We start from the raw sequence: 19296 nt of genomic DNA, 5'->3' as shown, positions 1-19296 counted from the left end.
CTACCAAATGTAAAATAGATAGCTAGTGGGAAGCAGCCGCATAGCACAGGGAGATCAGCTCGGTGTTTTGTGACCACCTAGAGGGGTGGGATAGGGAGGGTGGGAGGGAGACACAAGAAGGAGGGTATATGGGGATATATGTATACGTATAGCTGATTGGCTTTGTTATACAGAAGAAACTAACACAACAATGTAAAGCAATTATACTCCAATAAAGATGTTAAAAAAAAAAGAGAGATACACGCTGAAGTATTTAGGGGTAGAGTTATATATCAGCAACTAAGACTCAGAAAAGAATAAAAAGGAGAAATAGAAAAAGAAAAAGAGAATGTAGCAAATATGACAATGTGAAAAAATTAGAGAATCATGGTGACGGGTGTGAATATTCATTGTAATATTCTTTAATGATTCTGCAGATTTGAAACTTTTCAAATAAGAAATTAAAGCAAATAATAAAATGTGGTAGTGAATTCCTTGCTACAAGGGACAAAATAGGTAACTATAAGATAATTGATCTGTTCCTTTAATAAAGGTACTGACTGCCAAACTTTCAATCTTGCTTTAACTCAGTGGCAATGGTTAATTTGTTATATAGAAAAAGCCTATCAAATATTTTGGGTGATTTTAATCAATTTCTTAAAATATGATAACTCAGAAATAAAATTAAAATTATGCACTTGTATACTCACACACAATCTGATGTGACATTGTATAACTGGACTACATTAAAAACAAAAGCATGAAATCATTTTAGCAGCTACTTCAGCCTAGTCATCTGTTTAATACAAGTAATCTTTCCAAATGGTCTTGCTTCATTTGCAACAGTAATTCAACCGCGCCCCCCAAAAGTAATGAATATAGAGGTTTACACAATTTCATGAGACTCACTGATACACTTTTCTGCTACTTAATATCCATTCAACACCTCTAGATTCTTCTCCAAATTATTCATATCTCATAAATAAGAAAAATATAAATAGTTACCTGAGAAAATTGAGATTTAGTGTTGTTTCATATCTTGATGGCAAACTGTATACTATGTTCATCCAATAATGGAATAGATAGATCATGGACATTTTTCATTAGGTTTTTTTAAGCTACCCAGGAAAACACGTAAAAATGGCCTATTACTGTCCACATACTCAAACATTACTAAATATAAAATCATGCCATAACTATACAAGGCATCAAATGCCTCTAGATACTGTGTTTACAGTAATCAAAATGTAATTAAATGAAGTGAGAGTGCCAGGATTGGTTAAAATACGACTTTGCTATCAGAAGGTACAATTTACCAAAAATCATCTGTATCAATTTACCTCATCATAAAATAGAGATGCATTTCTGAAGAAGTATAGCTACAAAGAGTGATAGAAATCATGTTAAAAATAAAACTACACAGCAGAGAAATGACTGGCTATCAGTACCAAATTACTAACAGTGGTTTATGTTAGGGTTATGAGGGTATGGGGTTTTTTTTGTTTTTTTTTTTTAATTCCCTCTCCTTAACTCCATTATCCAATTTTCTGAAACATATTGTATTACTCTTAGAATGAGAATAACAAACTTGAAAAGCATTTGCTTTCAGTCATATATTTGGTTTAAAACATATTTAAAGGAAACATGGCCTTTTGTATGTAAACATTTGGCATTACTTTAAAAAAAAAAAAAAGCCCAAATTCTTAAGTACTACTACAATATCAAAATACTACTCCAGAAGCTTTCCCACCTTTGAGTTCATGTGACTTTAGTTTAGAAGTTGCTGAATCCCTAATTTGTAGAGTATATACAATATTCAGCTGAGGAAAAGAGTTCAAATGAAATGAGAAAATGAGACCATGGCCGTGCAGTTTCAAATGCAGACATTTTAATATTTAGATGGAAGACTGGGGATAATTCTCATGGTTGCTTGTGCCTTTTCATTAAAAGGGTGACTTTTAAATGTAGTCTGTGGTCCAGGGAGCCTTCTTAGAAGACCTGAGTTTTTACAACAATTATAACTACAACTGGTTTCAAAACTGACCCTGAGGAATGAAGGAATGAATGCCTGCGTGCATGTGTCACTGTAAGCGGTAGTTGTGCTTTAGCGCTTTCTTCCAAAAAATGTGTATTAGGAACTACCGTGAGAATCATTTCTTTCATGATTACCATAATAATGATTTCTATGTGCAGTGTGTTTTGCAGTTTACCAAGTACTTCATAATTCTATTAGGATGGCAGGAGAGCTACAGATAAAGAGACCTGGGCTCAGAAAAGGTTGAGTGCTTCACCCCAAATCACTTAGCCGTTAAGAGACAGAGCCATGAACCAAACTTCAGGTCTTCTGAGTCCAAATGCAGTAATTCCTACTATGCTATAATTTACGCTCTAAGCATCCATTTTGTGTGGTGGCTTACGGATGGGTATGATTTACTTTGTACACCAAGCTGTGAGCAAACAATTCGAGAAAGACTCCAGGTGAAACATCCAGGATGTTTCTAGTTCATGTGATGAGGAGCTATTTTTGGAGTTTCCTACATAATGAGAAAAGAATGGCTGGCGGGGGGGGTGGGGTGGGGAACGGTTTTTGGCCTTTAATTTTAGTCACATCTGTACATAAAAATCACAATCGCTATCAATAGTGTCACCACTAAAACTAAGAAACTACACACACTGAGTAAAATGAGAATGAGAGCATTTAAACTGGGTGTATTATCAAGTGACACTTACAGTTTTGAAGCCCTAAACTGTACAGTCCAAAAGCAATTAAAAAGAAGGCAGCACGATATGGAAAAGTTAAAGCAAGTGGGAGAAGAGGAAACTGAGGGGCCACTTAAATCTACAAGGTCCTAAGAGAGGTTGTGTGGGTGACGATGAACAACTGTCCTCAGTGGAAGTAGGAAATGTATCAAGAGGAAAGGGGCCTGAACTGCAATAGGAGAAATTTAGTTTATTCTTGAAAAAAATAAGATTTTAAGATGCTGGACTGCATTTCCAATGGAAGAGGACTTCTGTTCTTGAAAAGCATTATGAAAGCACCTTTCTGATTTCAGTTTTTATACAGTTCAGTGTCAGAGGCATTGTGAATATGCAGAGATTGAACAAAAGGATGTTTAATTATTTTATTGCTGTTATAGCCTAGTGTATTTTAAAATGTCTAAGGGGTATTAAGACACAGCCCTTGCCCTTTGGGAGCTCATAAGCGTTTTAATTACACAATCTTAATTAAACAAAACTAATGTTTAATTGAAATTAATTACAAAAGGCAATAATGCATAAGAAAGGTGAACACTGATGATATAAAACTTGAAGAAGCACAATGTCTAATCTAATTTAGACACAGGGAAAAGGGCTTTAAGAAATTAAAGGCAATACCTAATAATGGGATTATTTCTAATATTTATGTTTGGTTTACAAAGCAGCAGTATCTCTTTCCTCACATTTATGTTGCTCAGTACATTCTGTTCATCTGAGGTAATGTTACCTGTTTTTTAATATCTGCTATGAAAGCACAAAGACCATGTCTACTCAGTCATTTTTGGCCCATAGAGCAACATTTGCATAGAGGCACTTAATTCTCTGTGATAGGCAGGGCTCTCTCTGTGTTGTTGGTGTGATGAGAAGCATTCTCCAGCTGGTGGAAGATAATCCCCTATTAGCAATCCGTGAAGGACTAAATAATAATGTTAGAAATAAAAAATACTGGAGAGGGTGTGGAGAAAAGGGAAACCTCCTACACTGTTGGTGGGAATGTAAATTGGTACAGCCACTATGGAGAACAGTATGGAGGTTCCTTAAAAAACTAAAAATAGAACTACCACATGACCCAGCAATCCCACTCCTGGGCATATATCCAGACAAAACTATAACTCGAAAAGATACATTCACCCCAATGTTCATAGCACCACTATTTACAATAGCCAAGAGGTGGAAACAACCTAAATGCACATCAACAGAAGAATGGATAAAGAAGATGTGAGATAGATAGATATAGATATAGATATACACACAATAGAATACTACTCAGCCACAAAAAAGAATGAAATTTTGCCATTTGCGACAACATGGACAGACTTGGAGCACATTATGCTAGGTGATATAAGTCAGACAGAGAGAAACAAGTACTATATTATAGCATTTATATGGGGCATCTAAAAAATACAACAAACTAGTTCTTTTCTTGACCTAAATGGTGATTAAGAGTGTTTGTCCTACTTCAAAAAATTAAAAATAGAACTACTATATGATCCAGCAATTCCACTTCTGGATATTTATCTGAAGGAAACAAACAAACAAACAAAAAACTAACAGTAAAAGGTCTATGCACCTTGATGTTCACTGCAGCATTATTTGCAATAGCTGAGACAATGGAAGCAACCTAAGTGTTCATCAATGGATGAATGGATAAAGAAAATGTGGTATATATGCATAGTGTAAAATATTATTCAGCCATATAAAAGAAGGAAATCCTGCTATTTGTGACAACATGGATGGACTTTGAGGGCATTATGCTAAGTGAGATAAGACAGACAGAGAAAGACAAATACTGAAATATCTCACTTATACGTGGGATTTAAAAAACAAAAACAAAAAGCCAAACTCAGAGATACAGAGAACACAGTGGTTGCCAGAAGCAGGCCGGGGCAGGGAGGGGTGGGTGAAGGGGGTCAAAAGGGACAAACTTCCAGTTAAAAAATAAATAAGTCCTGGGGATGTAATATACAGCATGGTGACTATAGTTAATAACACTGTATTGTATATTTGAAAGTTGTTTAGAGTAGATGAAAAATTTGTAACTATGTGGGGTGATGGATGTTAACTAGACTTACTGTGGTGATCATTTTACAATATATACATAAATCGAATCATTATGTTGTATACCTGAAACTAATAGAATGTTATATGTCAATTATATCTCAATAAAAATATTTGTTGAGTATTTTTAAAAAAAGTGTTTGTCTTAAACTATAAATCAAAAAGATACATGTGGGCTTCCCTGGTGGTGCAGTGGTTGAGAATCTGCCTGCCAATGCAGGGGACATGGGTTCGAGCCCTGGCCTGGGAAGATCCCACATGCTGCGGAGCAACTGGGCCCATGAGCCACAACTACTGAGCCTGCGCGTCTGGAGCCTGTGCTCCGCAACAAGAGAGGCCGCGGTAGTGAGAGGCCCGCGCACCGCGATGAGGAGTGGCCCCCGCTTGCCGCAACTAGAGAAAGCCCTCGCACAGAAACGAAGACCCAACACAGCCAAAAATAAATTAATTAATTAATTAATTAATTTAAAAAAAAATATACATGTGCCCCTATGTTCATAGCAGCACTATTTATAATAACCAAGACATGGAAGCAACCTAAATGTCCATCAACAGATGAAGGGATCAAGAAGATGTGGTATACATACACAATGGAATACTACTCAACCATAAAAAAAATGAAATAATGCCATTTGCAGCAACATGGATGGACCTAGAGATTATCATACTAAGTGAAGTAAGTCAGACAAAGACAAATATATGATATCACTTATATGTGGAATCTAAAATATGACACAAATGAACATATTTATGAAACAGAAACAGACTCACAGACATAGAGAACAGACTTGTGGTTGCCAAGGGGGAGAGGGATGAGGGAGGGATAGACTGGGAGTTTGGGATTAGCAGATACAAACTATTATATATAGAATGGATAAACAACAAAGTCCTACTGTATAGCACAGAGAACTATATTCAGTATCCTGTGATAAACCATAATAGAAAAGAATATGAAAAGGAATATATATGTATAACTGACTCGCTTTGCTGTGCAGCAGAAATTAACACAACATTGTAAATCAACTATACTTCAATAAAATAAATTTTTAAAATAATAATAATGTTAGAGAAAGTAAGCACCCATGGTGATGACCATTATCCATAACTGCCTGGAATCCACAAAATTCTTACTCAGGTTTTGGTTAAGAGGCCAAGCTCTGGACTCAGTCTGACTGGATTCAAGTCCTGATTCTCCTACCTACTTGCTGTGCAACCCCAGATAATGTGCTTGCTTTCCTAAGCTTCACTTTCCTCATCTATACAATGGGGGTGATAATTGTTATGAGGATTAAATTGGTTTTTACATGGAACTTACTTAGCGTAGTTCCTGGCACTCAGTGCCCTCTAAAGGTTAGCTATTATTACGTGTTGAATAAAACAGAATGAATATTATATACTGTATTAGTTTGCTAGGGCTGTCATAACAAAAAAAAAAAAAAAGAAGAAGAAGAAGAAGATGAGAAAAGCAAAACTACAGAGCAGGTGGCTTAAACAACCAAAATTTATTTCCTCACAGTCTGTTGGCTAGAATTCCAAGATCAGGGTGTCAGCAGGGTTGGTTTCCTCTGAGGCCTCTCTCCTTGGCTGACATACGGCCACCTTCTCTCTGTGTCCTCACATGGTGTTTCCCCTGTGCATACCTCTGGTGTTTCTTTGTCCAAATTTCCTCTTATAAGGACACCAGTTAGATTGGATTGGGGTATACCCTAACAGCCTCATTTTAATTTAATAAACACTTTAAAGGCCCTATCTCCAAATAGTCACATTCTCAGGTACTGGGGGTTAGGGCTTCAACACAGGACTTTTGGGAGACACAATTCAGCCCATAACATATACTTACCTCACTCTACGCAAAAACATTCCACACCATAAGAAAATCTGAAATAATTCTGAGGAAAAGTCCCAGTTCTTACAACTTCTCAGCTTTTGAACATAGAGAGAACCTATGTAACCTCATTTAACTCTGAGAGGATAGACAGATAGATGGATATACAGATACACAGACACATACGCACACACACACTCCATCTACCTAGTATACAGGTGCCAATCACACTTTGTAAAACAGCTCTCTGGATGCAAACCACTCTGCCAAAAAAGCATCATCATCAATGAAAATAAATGATTCACCTAAAGTATACAAAGTAGTTACTACACTCAAAGCACAAGAATTACACTGCATGAGCAATTATGTTCTCCTTAGATCACAAATTCATTGAAGAAAGGAACCATGACAGGTTAGTAAAAATTTACAAACAGATCAGCATAAAAAATGAACTTGGAAAGTTTTTTGTACCTTTGATTGACGCTTTTAAAATTCATTTTGGTTTTCGATATTGTTTTGATAGGCGATTGTGGTCGCAACTAAAATAGCACATGCAATGAATGCAGTAATCCAGTATCTGAATTATGGTGACCACAGTAAAAAAAAAATTACCTTAAATGTTACTAGTCACGTGACCATTATTTAGCGATGCAGGCCCACAAAGCATTAGGCTCAAAAAGCATTTCATACAAGCATATAAACTGGATACTAATTCACGTTACGAATATCTGTTGACCACCGACAAAATACCCTGGACAGTATATACCACTCAAAAAAACTCCATGGAAAATGGCCAGACCCCAGGAATCTGGGGATGGAGGCAATGTCTTCCTGAAAATATGATGCACAGACCTACAGAAATACATATAGTATGTAGCTCAAATGAGAAAATGTGTGAAAGGGCTTTAAAAACTCTAAAGCACTTTATAAGTCTAAGGTGGCATTTTTAAGATGATCTTATTCTGCCCTTACCCCACTCAAAGGAGCTAATTATGATTCAACCAAACAGTCTTTTCCCAACAGATAAGCAAGAACAAGAAATCTGATTGGGCTTCCCTGGTGGTGCAGTGGTTGAGAGCCCGCCTGCCAGTGCAGGAGACACGGGTTCGAGCCCTGATCCGGGAGGATCCCACATGCCGCGGAGCGGCTGGGCCCGTGCGCCACGGCTGCTGAGCCTGTGCTCTAGAGCCCGTGCTTCGCAACAAGAGAAGCCACCGCAATGAGAAGCCCGCGCACCACAATGAAGAGCAGCCCCCGCTCGCCGCAACTAGAGAAAAGCCCGCGCACAGCAACAAAGACCCAATGTAGCCGTACATACATACATACATACATAAATAAATAAATTTGAAAAAAAAAAAAGAAAAAAAGAAATCTGATTAACTGAAATGGGAAATAAAATCAAACATGTGAGAAAAAGGCCAAAATTTGATATACAGTAAGTTAAGGTAACTCTTTAATATTGATCATCATCTTAGAGTGTCTAATTTTTCCCCTGCTGACAACACTACCTGGATCAAGAAAGCATTGTCTCGTAAGAAATATCCCTGTGTCATGCCACTTGTTTTATAATGGTAACAGTAAATTTTACACAGAGCTTTTAAAGGATATGTGCTATAGAGACCATACTGTTTAACAACCAAAACAAACATTAAAAAACACTTCTCATGTAATTATCTCATGCTCTATGGCTGATCAAAATGGTTGCCATAATTGAAAAATTAAAAAAAAAATCAATGCGATATGAAATAATAACTACACAAGTGTTAAATGTCTTATACCAAGCATCAGATTTTAAATGTATTCTTTTTACCTGATGATATACACAGAGAAAGAAGCTCAATCGAAATTTTTAACATGATCACAAGCAAAATACACAGAAAATAAACTTGCAGTGCAGAATCCTACATGAAAAGGATATCTTTTTGTTTCTAATATCAGGATATACTATAAAACATAACTACTCCATACTCATAAATATTAATGCATCAATTTACAAAATATATGTCTAAACGAAAGTCAATATTCATACTGTCTTTTCGATGTTTCCAAATGCCCAAGGTAAGATGACTTGCTAATATTTTATAATCGACATTATCTTAGCATTCCTTAAACAATGAATTTAATCTGGCATGATGAAATAATGTAATTTATGACAATGCACTGGAAGGGAAGGGACTGATAAGAAACTGTTCTAAAAATGAATGGAGGTTTAAATAACAAAACCTTTCAAAACATATGCAGATATTCCTATCCAAAACAAGTATAATACACAAGCCAGCTTGCAGTATCCACACATAAGGAAATGGGAAGGAAGCTACTCATTGCACATAATGAATGTGAAATTAGAAAAGACCAAAGGTGGAATTTTAATATTGCTTGTGCTATTTTTAAAAGATCACTTATAAAATATACCCTCATTAAACAGTCTTAGGTCTTATTTTCACCTGATTACCAAATGAGCTTTTCTACTTTATATATACTAGTTAAAAATAATTGCACTGATTATTTTTATTCTGATTGAATTTAGATTTTTAACAAAATTGTCACCACCATAAAACTAAATATTTTACAGTAGCAACTATCCTACAATTTCTAAACTTATAACAAGAGAAAGAGGAATAAAAAAACAATCAAATTGGCGTACAAAAAAGCCATGTTTTATCAGGAAGCAGCTACTTCAAACTCCAATAATCAATGTTTTGTCTCCCCCTTCTGGACCATACAATTATTTTTTAAAAAAAGAAACAGCACAGTAAGATTTGATCTTTTTTTCACAGGATATATTCAAATAATTGGTCTGACACAAGTGTAACATTACATGAAGTAATCATGATGATACTATTCAATCAGTAAACTAATAAAACTTCAATTTAATAATGCAATAGCAGCTTAACAGCCCACAAATACATACTGCCACGCTTAGTGGTATTTTATGGCTATTATAATTAGTAGGTAGCTTGTAGTGAGAAACACATCAATAGCATTTTGAATTTATTACTTTGAGCCTGGCTATAAGTTTACCGTTAACAGGAACTTTCTTTCAGCATGAAGTTCTTCACCAGCCTAGGGAAACAAATTCATTTGGCTCTATTTTGAGAAAAAGGTCCTATAATATTCACTCAATCGTGCCCCAAATTGCCATGCCCCAATTAGGGCAAAGAAACATACATGTGTACCTACCCTTCACCTATGATGGGGCTGCCCTTTTGACTCAGATTATTTAGAAACACTGCAAAACGTACAAATGTGACATCCTAATTACATAAAATGGCTTATCTAGTAAGCAATACTACAGGCCACCAAAATGATTAGCTCTTTTCTATCTGGGTCCACTGAGTCAACAAGAAACACACATGACCTTCATTGCCTAGTACAGGTAATGAGGCTGTGGTTTATAAACAGGTAAGTGTTATTAGAATGATAAACAACATATGTTCAGCAGCATGTGCAGAGAATATATTTAAAATAGTTAAAGTAGGTGTTTGAAACAGAAAACCTAATTATAAAATTCTACTCTATGCTACGAGTGCCAAAGAAATGGTCTTGCGTGGCGATAACTTTATTCTTGTTTCTATGATTTTACTAATTTCTCCTTGATTAACATGTCTAAACTGAACTCATCCTGTTTTACTCCAAATGTAGTCTTGCTCCTGACTTCTCCATGAAGGCTCAAGTCACCATCACTTCAGTCACCCATGCTTGCAAATTCACTCATTATTGATTCACACGTCTCCTCTGCCCTTTTTCATCATTTGCTGAGGCTGATATATTCTACTTCTGCAATCTCTCTCTCGCATCTATCACCTCCATTTAGTTCTTACTAATAACCACTCTCCATTTCAGGGTCTTATTACTTCAAGTACAGCAACAACCCCCAGCTTGATCTCCCTGCCCCAGTTTCTAACCTCTCCAATTTCCACTGCTCCATTAATCTTCCCCAAATGCAACTCAGATTTTGTCATTCCATTGCTCAAAACCTTCCAGGATTCCTCACTGGCTATTAAAGTACCATCTCCTTGGCATATCCCTCCTAAAATGACCTTAACCTACCTTTCTACATTTACAACCCCCTGATATACTTAACCTATGTTTTTAGTCACCTTAACAAAAACACCCCCGTACTTCCCCTTGGTTCATTCCACTCCATCCACAGTGGCCTCTTTGCAATTCTTCAAGTACTCAAGGCACACTCCTGCCTCAAAGCCAGGGCACTTGATGCTCTCTCTGCCTGTAAAGCTCTTCCCTAGATATTTGCATTGGCTCTCCCCAGTTTCACTCATGTCTCTGTTCAAAAGTCATTTGCTCAGAGAGCTCACCTATCTAAAATAGCACATCCCTGATCACACCCGGCTTTCTCATCTTGCTTTTTTTCCTTCATAGCTCTTACCACTACCTGCTGTTATATTTGATATGTGTCTTATTGTCTGCCTGCCCAAGTAGAAATATAAGCTCCATGAGGAATTTATCTGTAATGGTTCATCACCCAAGCACCTAGAATAGTGTCTGGCACATAATAGGTGGGCAGTAACTTTTTATCCAAAAAAGAAAAGAGTCTGTGGCTAGAGAGATTAACCATACCTAGAGAAAGAATGAGTGCTGAATCAGGATTTAAATTCAGGTCTTTATGATGCCAAAATAAACACTATCCCAAAAGACACCCTACTGCTTGCCCTAGGCACTCAACTATTTCTGTCATTAAGTTACTTTATATTTAACATTGTTAGGTCTGGTCATTATAATTCTATTTTCCAATTATCATATGTAATCATGTCAATTTTTACCCTTTTTTCCCACAGAAGAATGGTTCTTTTTCCTCCTGTGGATACATTATTCCTGGTTTGCAGTGAAATCAAATTAGTCATTTTAGCTGATTCCCAAATCTGTTTCATGCAATGTGTTACTAAATAATAAAAACAATTTATTTTCTTTCAAAAAGTTTACAACACTTACCTATAACTAGAAGCCATTGAAAAAGTCACTCAGTTCTTTCTATCTCTATCCTACTCTAAGTTCTCTTTTGCTATTTTAAGATATTGATAAGAAGATATTCTACCCTTTCTTAGATAGCATCTATAACAAATCTTCAACTATCTTATTAAATCTTTAAAATAACCTTGTCAATATTATCTTGAGACCACATATAAATTTTTAATTTTTTTCAAAGCCCAGCAATAATCTATACCACATAACACATAGCTTCCAATAAACAGGCAAAACATTCTCTTTCTTCCATCCAGCCAAATCTTTCCCACCATTCTTGACCCAGAATAAATCACTCTATTAAATAGCACACATCTTGAATACTTAGCAAAAAAAAAAAAGAGGCAGCTCAAAGTCTCATCTTGTTTTACCATGTTATCTTCACATTTTATGTCTGTCATACCAAGCATTTCATAAAATTTAATACATTTAACCAAAAAATGTAATTTAGACCTGCTATTTGCAAGGTTCTTAATATGTTAAATATATTAAATATAAACAAACAATAAACTTCAAAACCGTCCTGAATTGAGTATTATTATCCTCATTGTGTTAATAGGGAGACTGAGGTTCAGAGACATTAAATAAGTTACTTAAGGTCACACAGTTAGTATGTAGCAGAGTTGGAATCTGAGCTCAGGTCTATTTGCCTCTGAATCCATGACCTCTACTAAAATTTGTATCCCTTCATAGGGTCTATATTGTGGACATAAAAAGACAGACCTGCACGGTATCAGAAAGTATTATTCAAGGACATACATTATTATAAACTAAAGTAATATAGGAGTATTATAAAAGAGGCCCTTAAAGAACATATAATGTAATAGAAACTATAAAATAGAGTAGAAAGTGATTCCAAAAGAGAGTTAAAAATAAAGTGCTATAGAAGTTCAGATAAATTACTAGGAGGAAATCAGGAGGTGGGGAAATGGGGGGGAAGGTCATCGGGATAGACTTCATGGAAGAGCTGAGGATGGGGACAATGTTGACACAGGAAGGAAAATATTCGAAACAAAAAACAAAATAAAAAGATCTAATGAGCCAAGTCAGAAGCAAGACTGCTTGAGGCTGAGTGGGCAGTTATGTTCAGATAACAGCCTGATTTGTAAAGTAAATTTCTAAAAGAGAATAGTGAAAACTAAGGCTAATGGTAGTCTGAGATCAGGAGGACCTCAAATGCCTCCAATTCTGCTTCTAATCAACACTGGAGCGATAAAAGGAAGACAGGGTCGTGAAGACCTGGTTCATTACATATTCCATCTTTCCAGTTTCAGTCTGACTTCCACATCACTCATTTTTTGACCAACATATGTAGTCTTTAGGCAACCAGAATACTTAAAGTGGTTATTCTAGGATTTCTTCTCTGTTGAACATTTCTTATGAAATTCTTATCTGTCCATTTTATCAACAAACACTTCCCATCTTTTGTAGATTAGTGAGACCACGAAAAATAAGTCCTTTTGTACCTGACTTTCACCTGGTGATTTTAAATATTTTTCTTCACTCCTCTCTCTAGTCTCAACAAACAACAAAAAACCTTCCTCCTGAAGGCACCCTTCCCACCTAAACTCTAGAATTAATTCCCTCATCACTTCTTCTAGAAGCTGGTCGATCCCTAGAGTATCCTCCCTTTATTGCAGGATTTGCAAACTCCAACGTAAGAAGCAGCTCACAGATAAAACAATGGGTATGAAATCATTTCTACTGTAGATCAATCATAACATCTTTCTCATTACAGTGTCTTTCAAAACACTCTGAGACAAGATGAAACTGTTCACTAAACCATAAGCAGCCACTTGGCAACCTTTCCTATATTACATCTTCAGGCCCTATCTTTATTCTGTTTTCCTGTCTATCTTCCCCATTAGACCTAGTATTTTGAGGGCACCAGCTATGTTCATTGGGGAGGAAAAACATATAATTTATCATAATAAAATGTGCTAAATATTATAATTGAGCTATATACACGGTGCTATGGAAAGGAAGGTGTTAATCTAAGACGGCTTCTCCTTCAAAGACTGACATGACGCTTAATTTTGATGGATATTTAGGAGCTTGCTGGGCACACTCAAGAAGAAAAGGGCATTCTGGCTCCAAGAAACAGAATGTGCTTGATTTAGGGGGATTAAAGAATAGGATGTTAAGGAATTGCCAAGTGTTCCTGTACAGACAGAGGACAGGCGCATGTAAGAATGCAGCTGGAGGTGAAATTAGAAAAGGAAGTGGGGATAAGATCACAAAAGGAATGGTGAGCCATTTGAAAGTTTTGATGGGATAGCAGCCGCATCTCTTGTAACCATGTAGAGCATGCGTGGGTGGGGTGTGAGAGCCAAGACTAGGAGAGTGAGGAGGCTGGGGCAGTCACAGGTGTGTTAAATGATGGGTCTGAGATTAGGGGAGAGAGCTGAGAGTTATTTAGGAGAAAGAACTTGGTAACTGGATGTGGAGAAATCAGTAATCTTTCAGTAGCTTCTGGCATAGGCCATTGGATTGCTTATGGTACCAAGACCAGAAATATAGGCTGGCTCTGGCCCACATTAAAATGAGCTCCAGATTCCTTCATTGCCCCAAACTCTGTTATTTAACCCCACCCTTATACACCTAAGCCTCCAGTTTAATGCAGGTCCTCACTGACTCACACATGTCTCCTAGGTAGCACCCCAAACAAATCTCTCTCTATCCTAATCCAGTATTTCTCAAAGTCAGCTCTTGAGCCTACCTTATCAGAATCTCCTGTGGTGCTTGATAAAAAGGCACAGTTCTTGGCCCTATCCCAGACCCCATGAAGGACAAAATTTGCATTTTGATACTTTCAACTTTGGGAACCACTAGCCTGATACAGCCTACCTACTACTATCAAATTTATTTTTCTTAAACCCTGCTTCCCTCATGTCACTTGCTTGCTCCAACTAATTTCTAATCTTCTACCTGGACTTCAAGATCCTCTTCCAACTTGATTTTTGAATCTTTCCAATTTACATTTTTGTTCTTTGTTCCAACAAAGTCAACCTCATCTCTCATTTCCCTCTTCTCCCTCCACCCCCTCCCAAACACAGTTTGGTTCTTTCTCCAAGCCTTTGCATTCAATATTACTTCCACAATCTGCGAGCTTCTCCATCATCTCTCCTCCCCAGTCAAATCCCAGCCACCAGATCCTGAAAGTCTAGAAATTTGCATGGAGTTTTCTCTAATTACTCTAACCCTACTTCTCTCTCCTGCTCATGTATTCCTATTACACTTACAATCAGCAGGCACAATTTAAGGTTTGATTATTTCAGCATATATTATTGAAACTATAAGGTCTTATCTCATTCTTATTTGCCAGTCATCAGTGTGCCTAGCACAGTTCTTGGCACATAATAAGCACTGAAGAAATATTTGTTGATTTTTGAAATCATCCCAAAAGATGGATGGCTTTGTTTTCCCCTAAATGTTACGTGAATTCAAAAAGAAAAAAAAAAGAGGACTTCAATTTTTAAAAGCAAAACAAATGTAAATATATTTACTTTTCTAGATACCACGGTACATGATGATGCTAAAGATAATGTTTCCTGGACTGTTTTCGAAATGCAGACTGCTTAATCATGAAGGCAGGGTAATTACAAATAGCTCTTAATTACAATACAGGCCACTTTTGGTGTACTGATATAATAGTGTATCATGTATTGTGGCACTGAAATGCAGTGTCTGGAGTAAAAGAACCTTTAGAAGACAGCAACAGAAAGAACCTTAAAAGATAATGCAAGCCAATCACTTCAATTTATCCACTTAATAACTGAACCTCAGAGAAACTACATGACTTGCCCAAAGTCACAGAGCTGATGAGTAGCACCCAACAAAGACAAGCACGCGGGTCTCCTGACTGAACATCAAAGGTTGCTTTCATTACACTATGTGCTTAGGGATACTAAAGTCAAAGTCAGATACGTCAATAAGAATTCCTGTTAGCATAAACCAACCTTTTAGGAGTCTCTGCCTGCCATCCTGAAAAACTGAGGTAAAACACACAGTTTTATCAGAATCATAAAGACTGACACGGGCACAATTACAAAAAAAAAAAAAGAAAAAAATTTTAAAAAGAAGTAAAGCTTTCTAAGACAAAATATACAAGCATATTCTACTTCTAAAGCATTTCCCAAAGCCACAGGAAAAATACTTACCATAGCTAAATTCTATTCACCTGATCTTAATATTCACCTCACTGCTTCGGTAAAATATACACCAAAAGAAGAACCCAACATATAAAATACTATAAGCAAAAATCACTCAATCCCCAAAAGCACAAATTCACTTCTAAGGGTAAAACACATCTTTTGTACTCACCATAACTTTACTTCCAACTATCTGCATGCAGTGGTCAACGGAGAGTGGTTATGGTGTAAAAAAAAACAAACAGCAACAGTATTAGTAATCAGAAGCTTTTCACAGAAGTTAAGTGTTTAGTAAATTAGTAAATAGCTACCCCCTATGTATACTTTTAATACTTTAGATCTAGAGGCTAACACAAATATATCAGTATTGATTTCTACCACATTTCAAAAATGTGTAAAGTCTGCAGAATAAAGATTCCCACATAAAAGATTATTACAACTTGAGGATTTTTTTTTTTTTAATTTTCTGTAATGGGCTTCTCAGCTAGTGCAGTGTAAACATCAAGTAATGCAAGATTAAGTGTAATCAGGCATCAGATATTTTATCAGCCCACAACCCCTCAAAAAAATTATCACAAGAAAATCGAATTTTTTCCAAATGTTGCTTTTTTTTCTCTTTCCTTATTTTAACAGGTATACTATTAAGGTTGAAATTATGTATTTTAGAATATAAATGTTGCATTTAAAGTCATGCATTGTTAATAAATAAACTTTAGGTTGAAAACTGGAATATTTTATATTGTTATGAATTTAAGGTTTAAAATATTGTTTTATATTATACTTGAAAATTACAAAGCAGATAGATTGCTTATGATTCTAGTTTTCTAGGTCATCCTAGAATTTCTATTATAAGAGCACAGTTTTGTATATAATGCGAAGACAAAGAAGTAGTTTGTATTTAAACATAGTTATTCATAAGGAGGAAACAGTTCAAAAATTACAGCCTCGACTGAGCTTTTCTAATGGTTAAGAGAAAAGAGAATTTCTGAGAATTTGTGTTTAAGAAAGCAAGAAGTAAAATCATAGTCCTAAAACATAATTTTATACTAAAATCCAATCTAAATCATTGTTATCAGTTTCCTACACTTGAATATCAAGCAATGTTCAAAAAAGACCTAATCCACAATCGAAAACCATTAATCTGATAGCAGTTATTATCACTATGTGCTCTGTTTTTCAGCTAGTACTTTAAAAATAAAAATCAAATATAATTGAAATCCCAATAAGAATTCTAAGTTTAACAGGATACTGCAAGATACAAAAAGATAATGACAGTTTCCCAGTAAATTATTTCAGAGGAATCCATGGATCTCCAAATAGAGAAGTAGCTTTCTTAAACATTCATTCAACAGACTATTTACAGGCAGTGATTATTTAGTTGAATAAAAGCTTCTGTGGTGCCATTAACCGCCTTCTGAATTGAAAGATATGCTATTGACCTAAATTATTTCCTCCCACCAAAAAGACAGAGATCTTACTTGTCCCTTGTTTATTTAGCACAGACATGAAACTAAAAAAATAAATGCAAGCCTCTTAACAATTAAGGCAGGTCTATATTCGGTGAAACCACCAGAATACGGCCCATTTAATGCTTCATTCCATTGCAAAATGATTGCATTTAGCTAAAGCACATACAACAAAGAGATTAGATGAGACAAGGAAAGCTGAAAGAAACTGGTCTGGCCATGTTTGGGTTCAATTGTTTCACCATATCTAGGTGATGCCTCGAAAAGACCTGAGAAAGAAAATATCTGATAATGGCAAAGGCAAAACCATTAATATATGTATACACACATACAAATAGATATACTACAGCTCTCAAATGTTTATTATATGGGTCAATCTAAAAAAATTTAGAGATATATTTGGTATCACTATTTTGAATTATTTCCTATTAAGAGTTTTTTAAATCAATGATACCTTTCAAGGTATCTTCATGAAATATAATTTTACATATTTTTAAATCTCAACTTCAAAGATTGCGATTTAAGTTAGAAATACACTAGTTTCTTAATATTCTCATAAGGACATTGACATCTGACAAACTAATGTTAGGATTTCAGTGACTAATTTTTCCTCATAAATGTCTATATAGGCTGTTAAAAAATAACATGCAACATTCCCTCTAAATCACTGATGTCTTATGCCTCTCAGGATTATGAATTGATATGACAATGTTGCAATATTAAAAAAGCTTGGTTTTCCATTTCTGAAAACATATGTTGGTGTTTTGAAAACAAAGCCTCTTCCAGATTACCTGTGGCCAAATTATCTACACATACTAACTACCCTAGATCAGGTCCATAACCGCACTTGCTACAGTGAGCAAATGAGTACAGCTCCAGCAGAGAAGAGGCTCTTTTCCGCTCCCTTAAAGTCCATTCATCACTGACAGAGTTACTCAAGCTACTTTTTCCTTCGCATTCACACAACTTAACATTCTCTACTAAGGAACTTGAAAAGGAAAAAAAAACTAAGCAATAGTTTTCATCACTATCTTTCAATTTCCTTTATATTCTCTTATTCCAGGCTAATTTTGGCATAGTCAATTACATAATAAAAGACTCTCCTTTGCTTTAGAAACAGGTTTTGAGCCCAAAGCTGTGTATTAGTTTCATGTTGCTTTACTGTCCTTACCCACAAACCCAGGAGAATGACCGACGTCTCTTATTGAGCTCATATTTTATTTGTTTTTCAATTCCATACAAAATGACTAATGCAGGTGTTAAAGGTGGAAATGTACAATTTATGTTTAAATTTAACTATAATTTTCACACGTTTTACATATGACTATAAGACATTTTTCCACCACGGACTCTAGTCCTTAACTTGGCTTTTACTTCAAGATGAAAGTTTTGGCTACTTGTAAAGCATTTCCATAAAGAAGTGGTTACAATCATATCTACTTTAAATGTGGAAACATTTTTAATCAGTGTATCAATATAATGAAAAAGTAAGCATAAAAAAGTATGACAAGCAAAGCATATCTAAAGCCTAATAAAAGACAGCAGGATGGAAACCTTGGTTACACATAGGTAAATGGGCATAGGTTAGGTTATAATTTATGCAAATTTTATTGTCATGATCACGAAGAGGTCAAAAGATAAGAGGACGGTTTGTCACTGAATGGCATCCCTATCACCTTCAAAAGGAAATCACATATGCAATTTCCTTTGTTTTCGCCACAGAAAACACAGCACTAATGAATGTCTCCCCAAAGTGAGAAAGCTTTAAAGCATGCTTATCAAGAGGCTTTCTTGCATCATAATATTTGGTCCATGAAAAATATTTGCAAATAAAATGTATAACCTTAGAGCTCTAATGAAAGTTCTGTACACACATCAGGTGCTCCTATGTGTGCTAAAGGAAGCAAATAAGGATCACATACTAAATAGTTATAGCACTGATTTTGAGCCTAACACCTTAAATATAGTATTTTCATGTCTTTTGAGAAACATTCAATTTCCATGTTTCAAATAAAGCAATTCTAGAGAGCTCATCCAATGTTTACCCAAAGTTTAGCATTTCAGTCTTAAAAATGAGTCT

General features: G+C 35.7%; 1 protein-coding gene across 4 annotated transcripts in view; it reads right to left on the bottom strand.

Moving 5' to 3' along the window:
* The window catches only part of DIAPH2 (diaphanous related formin 2), an 868194-nt gene that overhangs the window by 768349 nt on the left and 80549 nt on the right, over nucleotides 1-19296 (bottom strand). For 3 of the 4 annotated variants that reach the window (XM_057538261.1, XM_057538259.1, XM_057538262.1), the window contains one exon: nucleotides 15923-15943. The exons of the other annotated variant lie outside the window; for it this stretch is intronic. In XM_057538261.1, the coding sequence (XP_057394244.1) occupies nucleotides 15923-15943 (21 nt within the window). The remainder of the gene's footprint in view (nucleotides 1-15922; nucleotides 15944-19296) is intronic. 4 annotated transcript variants of the gene reach the window in all.

Source organism: Balaenoptera acutorostrata, chromosome X, assembly GCF_949987535.1.
Source record: "Balaenoptera acutorostrata chromosome X, mBalAcu1.1, whole genome shotgun sequence".
NCBI lineage: Eukaryota > Metazoa > Chordata > Mammalia > Artiodactyla > Balaenopteridae > Balaenoptera > Balaenoptera acutorostrata.
This window is presented reverse-complemented; position numbering and strand designations above follow the sequence as displayed.